This window comes from Tenrec ecaudatus, chromosome 17 (assembly GCF_050624435.1).
Source record: "Tenrec ecaudatus isolate mTenEca1 chromosome 17, mTenEca1.hap1, whole genome shotgun sequence".
Lineage (NCBI taxonomy): Eukaryota > Metazoa > Chordata > Mammalia > Afrosoricida > Tenrecidae > Tenrec > Tenrec ecaudatus.
The window spans coordinates 37,970,660-37,983,887 of record NC_134546.1 but is presented as its reverse complement, the minus strand read 5'-3'; the positions used below and the strand labels follow the sequence as shown (position 1 = coordinate 37,983,887).

At 45.8% G+C, this 13,228-nt stretch overlaps 1 protein-coding gene across 2 annotated transcripts in view; it reads left to right on the top strand.

Annotated features, from left to right (window-relative positions):
• The first annotated feature begins 725 nt into the window (after positions 1 to 725).
• SRBD1 (S1 RNA binding domain 1) overlaps positions 726 to 13,228 on the top strand; it is a 263,620-nt gene continuing 251,117 nt past the window's right edge. For both annotated transcript variants that reach the window (XM_075535621.1, XM_075535620.1), the window contains exons 1-3: positions 726 to 826; positions 9,203 to 9,282; positions 12,623 to 12,806. In XM_075535621.1, the coding sequence (XP_075391736.1) occupies positions 9,203 to 9,282; positions 12,623 to 12,806 (264 nt within the window). In that variant the 5' untranslated portion in view covers positions 726 to 826. The remainder of the gene's footprint in view (positions 827 to 9,202; positions 9,283 to 12,622; positions 12,807 to 13,228) is intronic.

Here is a 13,228-nt window from a genome sequence, read left to right as displayed (position 1 = left end):
GATTGCAAGGATCTACATATAACCCCCTCCCCGGGGGATAGACGACAGGAAAGTGGGTGAAGAGAGACGTGAGGCATGACAAAGTAGTAATTTATACATTATCAAGGGTTCGCGAGGGAGAGGGTGTGGGGAAGGGAGGGGAAAATGAGCTGATACCAAGGGCTCAAGTAGAAAGCAAATGTTTTGAGAATGATGACGGCAACAAATGTACACACGTGCTTGACACAATGGATGGATGGATTACGATAAGAGTTGTACGAGCCCCAATAAAATGATTAAAAGATAAAGAAGACCCAGGGAAGCACAGCGCTACCCTGAACCAAAAGAGGGGGTGGGGCATGAGTTGGAATCCTCTGGACGAGCAACGTTTTGTCATTTATTTTTCCTCGAAATAATATGGTTTACATTTTAAAAACCATTCTCCTACAACTTGCAAACAGTGCCAGGAAAAGAAAGACCTTTGAGTTTTAAAAATAGACAAGGGCGAGTAAACGAGGTGAAAACAGACAAACTGACTGCCTTCGAGTGGATGCACTGGATAAGACAGAGTGGAACTGCCGCTGTGGGTCTCAGAGACCTTGGCTCTGGGGACATTAGCTACTCCTCCAACGCATGCGCAGGGTACCGCCCAGGAGCACGCTTTGGGAACGCCCTCTAGCCCCGCCTCCGCCCAGCGTAGCCCCACCCACTTCGGGCGCGCCGCCCCTTCGCAGCTCGCCGTTTCGGAGGAGAGAGGCGGGACGTCGGGCGTTTGAAAAACTTCCGGCGGGAACCGGAAGGTGCGGTCACAGAAGGAGTCCCGGTGTGTCTGCATTGGAGCAGAAAGGTGAGCTGTTCGGTTTGCTCGCTTCCTTCACCCCGGCGTCCGGGCTCTGTTTTTTTTGCAAGCGTGGGGGCGGGAACGTTATAAAAGTTGTGAGTACTCATTAGAGAAAACAACATCCTTTTAAAAAGTGAGATGTCTCATCCCAGTTGACTACATTGATCTGTGTGCCCCAACTTAAACCCGACAAACTAGCTGGAGCGTGTCAGCTGGCGCGAGTTCTCGGCCAAATTGGCAATTTTGCTGCATCCCTTCGTGCTTAGGGGCCGGTCCGGGCAGACCTACATAGATTGTCTTTATGCTTCCATTTACCGGAGAAGGAGGGAGAAGCATCCTTTCTCTTAATTGGCCCTGCCTGAATCAGCTTCCATCTTCATTGGTGTGCCTGGCATATACCTAAACCCACACCTTTTGCTGTGGAGTAGTTTCCGACTCTTAGCGGCTCCTTGGACAGGGCGTAACTGCCCTGTAGGGGTTCTTTACGGAAGCAGAGATGCATTTTCCTCCAAGACGTCCGGCCTGCAGGCGCTGAAGAGCTTGGAGAAAATGAATGGGAGGCGAACTCTAGACACTTTCCTCACACCTCCCATTTACAGCAAGTTGTTCGTTAACGTTTGTGAAATGAGAAATTAGGCGTCTTGGTCTTTGAAGCTGTGGATTCTAGTCCGTCGTCTGCCATACCTCTGGTTCCCTCAGTAAGACCACATGGTCTTAAGTTTCTCATTCCTAAAAGACACTTGCAAGATTCTTTATCTCAAAGGCTCCTTCCATTTCCAGTATTATATGTTTAAATGCCCCGATTGGGGGAGGGAAGGGGGTGCCACATTCCAAACTTTTTGTTGTTCCCTCTGAAGAAATTATTTAGGTGTTTCTTCAGAAGTTGGGCCCCTTCTGCTCTGCATACTTGTTTGTTTTCTAATTTGTCGGCACGCTGGTTTTCCTGCCCGCTTCTGATTTTCATTTGCCCTGGTCAGGTGCCTTTCTATTAGAAACATCCTCACAACCTATGCATAATGATTTAGACTATGTCCATGTGCCCACAGAGATGGACAGCCTGGAGGGAGGATGTTACAAATAATAAACACGCTCAACACAATTTCATCATAAGGTTTGTTCTGAGTAGTTATTCTATGTGCATCTAGGTAGGGAGACCATCTGATTCCCAAAATGCAAATGGCTTGCAGAAGCTGTTTACCTAAGTGCTTAGAGAAGTGGGCGTAACAGTGTAACAGAATATATTTATTGTGAGTAGATAACAATTTGAACTACGAAGCGATTTCTAGAAATTCATGGGGAAATGGAATAGAAAGATAATGGAGTTTTCCCAAGAACTTTTTTGAAGCTCCCTTCTATTTGGAAGGTACTCCGAAGATGGGCTAGTGAACACAGGCTATATTTTGGGGGCCCAGCCAGGGTACCCTGAAGACTATTGGAAGTAGCTTTCATATTGGTTTCCCCAGAACATATAGAGTCAGAGCACTTGCTGGGTTTCTAAGTTAGTTATAAAACAAAATCCTTAAAGATACATATTCTCTAACGACATTTCCAGTCAGACCCCGAAGCTTTGTCTCCCGAAACTAACTGCTCATAAGTAATTATCCAAATGAGCAACAGGACTCTCATAAGCTGCCCTTAGAGCCGCGGTCCAGATAAGAGATACTGGGAGCTTAGATTAAAGATCTGGTAGAGATCATAGGTATGTGAAGAGATTTCAATTAGATTTTAGAAGATGAATTTAACTAACACTAGTTAGCACTGATTTTTTAAAATGTACTAATGGAGTGGATATGGGAGCTGAAGGAATACAGAGAGATTTACATGGGTTTTGCTTAAATGAAAATTTTGAGGATGATGGATATGTTTAGTATCTTGACAGTGGTGATCTATATGTATGTCAATTGTATCCACTTGTATGCTTTAAACATGCATTTTACTGTGTGTAAGTTACATTATCCAGGGTTCTGGTTTAGCAAATAGGTGGATGGTGATGCTGTTTATGGGGATAGGAAAAGCTGGGAGAGGAATAGGTTTAGGACAAGGAATATTCATCAAGAGTTTCACTATAGATGTATTAACCTTAGAAAACAATGGGGCATCTGTGTTAGAGGTTAAATTCTGAGCACTGGTTTGCAGAAGACTGTGGTGAAAGCCCCAAATCCATTTGCAGAGTCTCCATGTGCATTAAGGCACTATTGATGTCCTTGTGATCATTGACCAATGATAAGCAGAATCTAAGGAGCCCTGGTGGTGTAGTGGTTATGAATTGGGCTGCTAACTGCAAGGTCAGCAATTCAAAACCACCAGCTGCTCTATGGAAGAAAGACGAGGCCTTCTGTACCCTTAAAGCAGTGGTTCTCAACCTTCCCAATGGCACGACCCTTTAATACAGCTCTTCACGTTGTGGTGAACCTCCAACCATAAAATGATTTTCAAACCGCTGCCTTAAAGAGAGACAGTCAGGGAAACCCACAGGGGCAGTTCTACCCTGTCCTACTGACTCACCATGAGTAAGAATTGACTTAAAAAGACAGTTTGGTTTTTGTTTTGGTGAATAGTCTTGCCTTCCGGTAGGAAGCATTGGAATATGCTCTTCAGACAGCCCTTCAGGGAAGGGGCAGTCACACCTAGGGGCTTTCCCGAAAACAAAACCAGAGAACACCTAACTTAGTTGCCATCCAAGCAATTAAGACCCCGAGGGTTTCCGAGGTGGACCCGTTACAGGAGGAGAAAGAATTCTCTTTCTCTGGTTGTGTCTTTGGGGTGGGTTGCCATGGTGAGAAGTCCCTGAAGGAATCTTGTAGGAGCTACTTAACATAAAGCACACCTCAATCAAGGTCCCATTCTGCTTCCATAGTCCCACTTGTGACTGTGATACTGGTATATTGATCTGCCACCTGTCAGGATTTTGTGACAGTTTCCATTGTCCTCCATGCCCTGTTTGGGTGGCTATGAATCCTTGGAGGCCACGTGACCTTGTGCTCATGGTCTCCCTCCTCCAGATAACATGTCTTTGTCTTATTTAAGACATAAATGTTTTTCTTAAATTATATTTGAGATTGTGGGTCTCTTTTGTACCTTTAGTTTCAAAGGCAGGTGGTTTTTATGTAAATCTGAAACTCAGCCGTTAGATTTGGGATTGAGGTATTGTCAGTCAGTAGGGATATAGATAATACCATGGGATTGGGTCAGATTGTGATCATCCTAACAATTCTGTAAAGTTAAGGGCATGGGAGAGAATGGAGATGAAGAAAAAACAAAGCATTTCTCTTTAAACTAGCGTATGTCTAGAGAGAAATACCATTCGTAGATAAGATTTTAGGAAATTTCTAGGTCCTCAGCTTCCATATACACTCTTTCTACAGTGAATCTGCCAGAATTTGTGTCTCTGCGTGCATGAAGATTCTCGTTTCCATCATCTCTTTCATACCCCTCCCCTCCACGGTAAAACCTTCTGTTTCGTTCTGTAGAACATTGTCGGAAGGGTGCCTTACAAAGGGACACATTGGGAATAATGGCTTCAGGGAAGCTGCCTGTAATTGTTAATAAAAACATTACCCGCTCGTCTACATTCTATATCGCTTTCTGTTAACGCAGAGGGGTAGTCTGTGACGGTCTGTGGGAATGCTGGATTCAGAGGTATTGTAGAATGGGGGCTTAGGCTCACGACTGGGAGCTTAGCCCATTTAGCTCTTCACTTTTGGTCAGCTTCTCCAGAGAAAAACAGACTTCCCACCCTTCCCTGTAAGAATCTACCTGCCTACTTTTTGAGAGCTTAGCTGGATAATTGGAGGTCTCTGTGTTATTCTTTCTGCTCCCAGTGGTGGTCATAGCGGCCTCTAGTCCAGGTACTGTTTTACCTCTTCCAGAGACTAAACCTCCACTTTTTCCTGGAACAATTACCTAGTGATGTGAAGCTTACACCTAGCCCTCTGCCTTGTCCTTCTCAGGTGCTATTGCGGTTTCAACAGAATGAAACCCGACTGGGTTCCGCATCACCCTCACAATTGTTTTTGTGATTGAGCCCGTAGTTGCAGCCCTTGTGCCAGTTCATCTCCTTGAGAGTCTTTATCAAGGACTCCTCTACCTTTCCAAGCATGGCATCCCTTTTTAGGGATTAGTCGCTGCTGATAGAGGGTCCAAAGTATGCAAGGTAAAGTTTCACCATCCTTTTTATTCTAAGGAATATCCTGGCTGTACAAGACCTCTGTTTATTCTTCAGGCAGTCCAGGGGACTTGGCATGTTTTTCACCAACTTCATCATTCAAACACACCAGTTGTTTTAGACTTTGTTTGCCATTGTCCAGCTTTCACAGGTAGATGAGGCAGCTGAAACACCCAGTTGTGGGTCAGGTACACCCTTGCTGGCCCTCAAAGCGACCTCTTTGTCTTTAGCACTTTAAAGAGGTCTTGTGCAGCAGATTTGCAACATGAAATGCATCCTATGAGCACTGATTGTGGATCCAAGTAAAAGGAAATCCTCCACCACTTCCAACTTCTCTTCATTTATCATGCTTTTATCTGTTGGGCCCCTTGTGGGGATTTTTGTTCTTCACCTTGAATTCTCAGCCATAGTGAAGGCTGCCATCTTTGATCTTCAGCAGCAAGGGCTTCAAGTCCTCGTTTTCAGCAAGCACGTTTGTGTCCTCTGCATATCGGCGGTTGTTGATAAGTCTTCCTTCAATGCTGCAGCCACGTTTTTCTTCATTTAGTCCAGCTTCTCAGACTATTTCATTCATCCGCAACCACACTGAGTAAATGTGGTGAGAGGATGCAGCCCTGACACACTCCTGATTAAACTATGTAGTGCCCCATGTTCCGTTTAAATGAATGTCTCTTGGTCTGTGAGCACAGTTAACTGCTCTAGAATTCCCATTTTCTTAAATGTTAGCTAGTTTATTATGATCCATACAGCTGAATGTCTTTGCACAATCAATAACACGTATGTAAACCTCTTTCTGGTGTTCTTAATTTTCAGCCAAGATCCACCTGATATCAGCAGTCAACTTCCTCATTCCACATCCCCTTTTGAATCTAGTTTGAATTCTGAGCAGCGCCCTCTCAGTGTACTGCGGAAATTGGTTTTGAGTGATGTTCAGGAAAATTTTACTTACATGCAATGTTAATAATTTGTTAATTTCCAATTCTTTTGAGTCCTGTTTCTTTGTAATGGGCACAGATCTGGATCTCTTCCACTTGGCTGGCCAAATAGGTATCTTCCAAATTTCTTGACACTAATTCACAGATTAGTGGGCGCTTTTTCAGTGTTGTATTAACTTGTTGAAATATTTCCATTGATATTTTGATAATTCCCTTAGCCATAGTTCCCCAAATACCAGGTACTGTCTCCTGATAGTTTTTGAGGATGTTGTTGTTAGGTGCTGTTGGGTTGGTTCCCCTGGGTACAACAGAGCAAAACACTGCCTGGTCCTGTGCCATCCTAACATTGTTAGGCTTGAGCCCATTGCTGCAGCCACTGTGTCAGTCCACCTTGTCCACATGATGCCCTTTTCCAGGCACTGATTTCTGCTGATACCGTGTCCCAAGCACACGAGACAAAATCTCACCATTCTTGTTGTACTTCTTCTACGACAGATACGTTTGTTCTTTGGGCAGTCCGCGGCACTTTCGTTATTTTTCACCAGCACCAAAATTCAAACGCATTGATTCATCATCTCGTCTTTTTATTCGGTGGCCAACTTCCACATATGTACGAAGTGACTGAAAATACAGTGGCCTGGGTCAGGCACACCTTCGTCTGAAAGCCACATCCTTGCTTTTCAACACTTTAAAAGAGGTCTTGTGCAGCGTATTTACCCAGTGCAGTGCCTCATTTGTTCACATGACTGCTGCTTCCATGAACATTGGTTGTGGATCAGAGCAAGACAAAACCCTGGACAACTTCAGTCTTTTCTCTGTTTATTATGATGTTACCTACTGGTCCATTTGTGAGGATTTTGGTTTTCTTTACATTGAGTTGCCATCCATATTGAAGGATTTTCATCAGCAATTGCTTCAAGTCTTTCTCACTTTTTTTGGGGGGGGGAAGTCTCTTTATTATTATTATTTTTTAAACATTTTATTAGGGGCTCATACAACTCTTATCACAATCCATGCATATACATACATCAATTGTATAAAGCCATCTGTACATTCTTTGCCCTAATCATTTTCAAAGCATTTGCTCTCCACTTAAGCCCTTTGCATCAGGTCCTCTTTTTTCCCCCTCCCTCCCCGCTTCCCCCTTCCTCGTGAGCCCTTGATAATTTATAGATTATTATTTTGTCATATCTTGCTCTATCCGGCATCTCCCTTCACCCCTTGTCTGTTGTCCGTCCCCCAGGGAGGAGGTCACATGTAGATCCTTGTAATCGGTTCCCCCTTTCCAACCCACTCACCCTCTACTCTCCCAGCATCGCCCCTCATACCCCTGGTCCTGAAGGTATCATCCACCCTGGATTCCCTGTGCCCCCAGCTCCTATCTGCACCAGTGTACAACCTCTGCCCTATCCAGTCCTGCAAGGTAGAATTCGGATCATGGTAGTTGGGGCGGAGGAAGCATCCAAGATCTGGGTGAAAGCTGTATTCATCGGTGCTACATCGCACCCTGACTGACCCATCTCCTCCCCTAGACCCTCTGTGAGGGGATCTCCAGTGGCCGACAAATGGGCTTTGGGTCTCCACTCTGCACTTCCCCCTTCATTCACTATGGTATTTTTTTTTTGGATGATGCCTTATACCTGATCCCTTTGGCACATCGTGATCGCACCGGCTGGTGTGCTTCCATGTGGGCTTTGTTGCTTCTGAGCTAGATGGCCACTTGTTCACCTTCAAGCCTTTAAGACCCCAGACACTATCTCTTTCAATAGCCGGCCACCATCAGCTTTCTTCGCCACATTTGCTTATGCACCTGTTTGTCTTCGGCGATCGTATCATGGAGGTGTGCAGCCAGTGATATGATTTTTGTTCTTTCATGCCTGATAACTCATCCCTTCGGGACCACGTGATCACACAGGCTGGTGTGCTTCTTCCATGTGGGCTTTGTTGTTATCTTCAAGCCTTTAAGACCCTAGATACCATATATTTTGATAGCCTTTCTCACTTTTATCACGTAAAGTTGTTCATTAGCCTTCCTCCACTAATCCTGATGCTGCATTCTTCTTCTTCTAGTAATTCAGTTTGTCTAAAACTACTAAGAGTTTTCACCCTGTTGGAACTTAGATTTTTTCCAGAAAAAAAAACCCACATTGGTAAGGCTTTTGAAACCCCCGCAAGGCTGTTAGCTGCTTCTGTCGTTGTCAGCCACACAGGAGGGGAACCAGTGCTTGAGGTTGTGAATGCACTTAAAAAAAATCATTTTATTTTGGGGGCTCTTACAACTCTTAAAGTGCATACATCATTTGTATCCAGCACATCTGTATGTTTGTTGCCATCATAATTTTTAATGCATTTTCTTTGTACTTGAGCCCTTGGTATTAGCAACTCTTTTTGTCCATCTCTCCCCAATCTCTCACCCTTATGAACCCTTCATAATTTAAAAATCATTTTTATTTTCATATCTTAAACCGTCTGCTGTCACCCTTCACCCTTGTTTCTGTTGCTTGTCCCCCTGGAGGTGAGGGTGGTGGAGGGCTATACATTGATCATTGTGATAGAGTCCCGTTTCTCCCTCTTCTTCCCACTCCTTCCTCCTCCCTCATGGTACTGCTACTCCCATTACTGTTCCTGAGGGGTTATCTGACCTGGATCCCATGTGTCGAGAGCTCCTATCTGTTCCTGTGTCCATGCTCTGGTTTAGCTGGATTTTTAAGGTAGAACTAGGTCATGAGAGTTGGGAAGGAAGCATTAAAGAATTAGAGGAATGGTGTATGTTTTGTCAGTGCTACACTCCAAGTAGGCTGGCTGGTCCTTTCCTTGTGACCCTTCTGTGAGGAGATGCCCAGGGGCTTTGGGTCTCCACTCCGACCCTCCCTCATTAGCATCAAAATGATTGTTTTGAGTCTTCTGATGCCTGATACTTGATTGGGACACCTCGTGATCACATGGATTGATGCCCTTCTTTCATGTGGGCTTTGTTGCTTCTTCCCTAAGAGATGGCCACTTTAACTTCAAGGCTTTAAGACCCCAGAGGCTGTATCTTGTCGTAGTCAGGCACCATGAGCTTTCTTCACCACATTAGCTCCTGCATCCTTTTGTCTTCAGCGAGCATGTCGGGCATGTGAGCGGGTTGTGAGTGATCCTGATGTGTCTCCCAGCCCCATGGCATTTTCCAGCTCTCAAGTTGGTGGGGCGCTGGTTTTGAATGCTGGCATATCGTTTTGCAGCCGAATGCCACAGTGTGCAGACTATTTCGGTCATGCGGACATGTTCCATTTCTTCCAGATGTCATCGTTGCCAAGAAGAGCAAAATTAAAGGCCCAGACTGCGGAACCCAAAGATGAATGTTCTCTCTTCTCTGAGTCGTAAGCATATTTATTTCGCATGGGGGTGGGAGAATGACATTTTTAAGGAGTAACACATTCTGCCACTAACTTAAGTGATTGGTGTGGAGTAGGCTGTGCTTTGCATTCATTCCTGCAATCGAAGTGGTGCTGGAGACGGATATTGGAAGTACCTTGGGTGGTTGAAGGACGAGCCTCTCTGTCTTAGTAGAAGTAAGGCCAGAGGACTCCTCAGAGGCAAGGATGGTGAGACTTTAGCTTACATACTTTTCACATGTTGTTAGGAGAGTCCAGTGCCTGGAGAAGTGTATCCTGTTTGCTAAAGTGGAGGGACAGTGAAAGAAAGGAAGGCCCTCAGTAGGTGGAGTGACACAAGGTGGCTACTCCAGGCTCTCCAGCCTAGGCGCGATGATGGGGCTGGCCCAGGGCTGGGCAGCGTATCGTCCTGTTGTCCATCTGGTCCTTGTGGGTTGGAATTGACTTGATGGCACCCGAACAGCAATAACAACATGCAGTCAGTATTTATTGAACTCCTGTATGCTTCTACCTATGTGTTAAGAGTTTATGTACACTTCAGTGATAGAAAATTTGCATTATTTACATTATAATGTGACCTCCTTGGGCAAAGGGACAATGCCATGTTGCTTTAGAGCCTGGCTCCTCAAACTCTTTAAACAGGGGCCAGGTCATTGTCCCTCAGACCCATTGGAGGGCCGGACTGTAGTTTAAAATAAACTATGAACAAATTCCTATGCACACTGCACATATCTTATTTTGAAGTATAAAAACACCCAGCAGGCCAGATAAATGTCCTCGGCGGGCTGCATGTGGCCCGTGGGCCGTAGTTTGAGGACGCCTGCTTTAGACCAGTGGTCCTCAGCCTTCCTAATGCTGCGACCCTTTCATACAGTTCCTCATGTGGTGGTGACCCTCCACCATAAACTTATTTTTGTTGCTATTTCATCACTGTCATTTTGCTACTGTGATGAATCAGGCGACCCCTGTGAAAGGGTCGTTTGAGAACCGCTGCTTTAGAGGCATGTTTCCGTTTCTCAACATTGGCACTATTGGAATTAATTTTGAGCTAGGAAATGTTTTGTTGTGGGAACTGCCTTGTGCACTGATGTGTAACAGCATTATCTCACTTATAGCTGCTCATAGCAACCTCCCACAATTGTGATAATCACCAACGCCTTCAGCTATCGCCCAGTATCCCTTGGGGGCAGGCTGTGTCCTGGTTGCTTGAAAACCAGTGCTTTAAAACGATCAGTAGAGGCTGTAATGACCCTCTGAGAGGGATTCCTGGTAGGCAGCGCTAACATTGCTGTGCCGTGAAGACGGCAAGCACAGGACACAGGAGCTGAGCACACAGTGAGTAGACTCATTTTGGATAGAATGTTTAGGGATGTCTCTAGGAGAAAGTGGCGATATTAAGGACATCTGAGGTTGGGGGGCACAGCTTGCAAAGATCTTGGGGGTGAGTGTTCCCAGTAGGGAGGGCAGTCCAGGCACAGAATCCGACAGTAGAACTGAGCTTGGTGTTTTTAGGGAACGGCCAGGGGATCGAAATCAGCAAGGCCTAGAATGATGAGACATATTTGAAGGGTCCTGGGAAGCCGTCAGTGTTTGGGGCAGGGATGTGATGCCATCTGGTTTCCATTTGTGAAAGATCATTCTTGATGGCGAGCAGACTCCATTGGGGTGAAAGACAGACATTTGGGGAAAACTCTAAGAACAGGAGTGAGGTGGTGAAATAGAATTCTCTGTGGACTCACCAAGTTCAAGATGCTTGCTAGACATTCAGGTGAAATTGGAGATTTCTCTATTCAATTGTGGGGCAAGATAGAAGTTATCTAGACAGAGAGTGTAGAGAGAGGAGAGAAAAGGGCTGAGGGCTAAACCTCAGAGGGGTCCAGCATTTAGCTGTCAAAAGAGGAGACTGAGGAGGTGTCGTTTCTGCTGGTTGCCCTAAAAGGAGGCGGGTGGAAGACGCTCTTCAAGGGCGGAGGAGCCGGCTGCTGCAGAGAAGTCGCAATGTCATGACGAGGAATGAGAACTGACTCGCTCCCTCAGGACTGGTACATGTGTATGAAGCCCTATCTGTTCTTAGTGTTTCTTCATAGTCACTGGAAGGACTCTGTGTCTTTGTCTTGTTCCATGAAATTGGCTGGTCAGCACCCCCGTTTGACAGCTGACGACGATGCCATCAGCCTGCTCAGTGTGGTGGAAGTGTGAGATGTGGAATTGAGGTTTTTTAATCGCCACTTCCGCTGCTACTGTGTTATATCATCTGGATGATTTTTTATTTGTAGCCTGCTTACTTTTTACTTGTTAGCATTGACCTCTGACGAGAACTCACTTTGAGGATGTCAGTGGCTTGTGCTACCATATGCTCTCTTAGAGCATAATCCAGAAGGACCTGGTGGTGCAGGAGTTGAGCGCTCACCTGCTAACAAAGGTCCGCCATGGACCCCTCCAGCTGCTCCATAGAGGAGCCCTGCAGCCAGCCATCTGCTCCCATAAAGATTTCAGGCTAGCGAGCCCTAGGGCAGTTCTGCTCTGACCTTAAGGTCACTGTGTCCTGTAGGGTGGCTGCGTGCTGAGGGTACTCAACTCGACACCAGGCCACACGTCAACAGAGCATAACTTAGTGGAGAATTCATTGCATCAGCTCTTTGACGTCCAGGCAGAATCCCAGCTGTTGAAAAAGCCAGGCAGCCCAGTACGGTCGTGTCAGTGGAGGAAGTGGCCGTCAGGCTGGAGGCAGGACCGGCTGGGTTGCCAGGAGCCTGGGGTTCCTTTAGCCGCGTCCACAAAGCTGCTCTCTCTGCACTCGGCTCCGCAGCTGATTCCTGAGTTGTTAGAAAAGGGCGGTAGCTGTGCCTGGTCTAGTCAAGTCAGAAAACAAGTCCGCTCTGTGAGAAGATTACAAAAAAGAAAAAAGCTTAACTAAAGCAATTGGAAGAGTTTAATGTACCGGTTTCCCTCCTTACATTGATTTGAATAACTTAAATAATTTCCCAAGTGCTAATCAAATTAAATTGTGTTAAGTGGTTTTCACTGTTAAAATTGAAGATTTCACCTCAACTGCGGTGTGACCTGACTCAGTAAGTTCTGAATAAGTATGTCCTATGTCTTGAGCATATCTGTGGAAGGAGACACATGTGATTTACGGCCCAGCATGCTCGGATCGGTTCTTGTTCCAGTTCCTCGCCTCGTGCGTTCCTTGCCCATGCCCCCACAGCTCTGTTTGCATGGAAACGCCTCCTGCCTTATTCCTAGTGCCCAGAAGCTTGGCGGGTGTTTCTTGTTCCCGTTTGGCCTCATTTTCCCTGGAACTTCTCTGTCAATTTACTCTTAGATCTTCTGCATCTGAAGAAGATGACAAGGAGGATAGCATCTGGGAGCCCCAGAAGAAAGCCCCCAGAAGTCGTAAGCAGCCTGTCCCTAAAGAGTCGAAGCCAAAGAGAGCGCCCCGGGTAAAGAAGAGTGCCCCGAAGATCAGTGCTGGCTTAGAAGAAGGCGTGACTGTCAAGGAGGAGCTGGTAGGTTTTACAGCCAGGCAGAGAGAACCCTGCAGTGCTTTCTTAACTGACGATGTTACTTTTTCTTTCTATAAGAGTTGGGCACTCACTCACTGCCATTGAGTGGATGTCAAATCACAGCGACCCTGTGGGACTGAGTGGAACTGCCCCTGTGAGTTTCCGATACTGTAACTCTTTACGGGTGTAGAAAGCTCATCTTTTTTTCCAGCGAGTGCCTCGTGGTTTCTAACTGCAGATCCTGCAGATCGCAGTCCGACGAGTAACCACTATGCCACCAGGGCAGAGCATGGGCATGACAAAACTGCAGGACAATAGTGTCTCCTGCCATAGGTTTTAGTAGTTACAGTGTTGAAGGAATATTATCAATTGGCAGATGTACACCTTAAGGAAACACTGTATCTATAACAATCTGGATTAAAAAT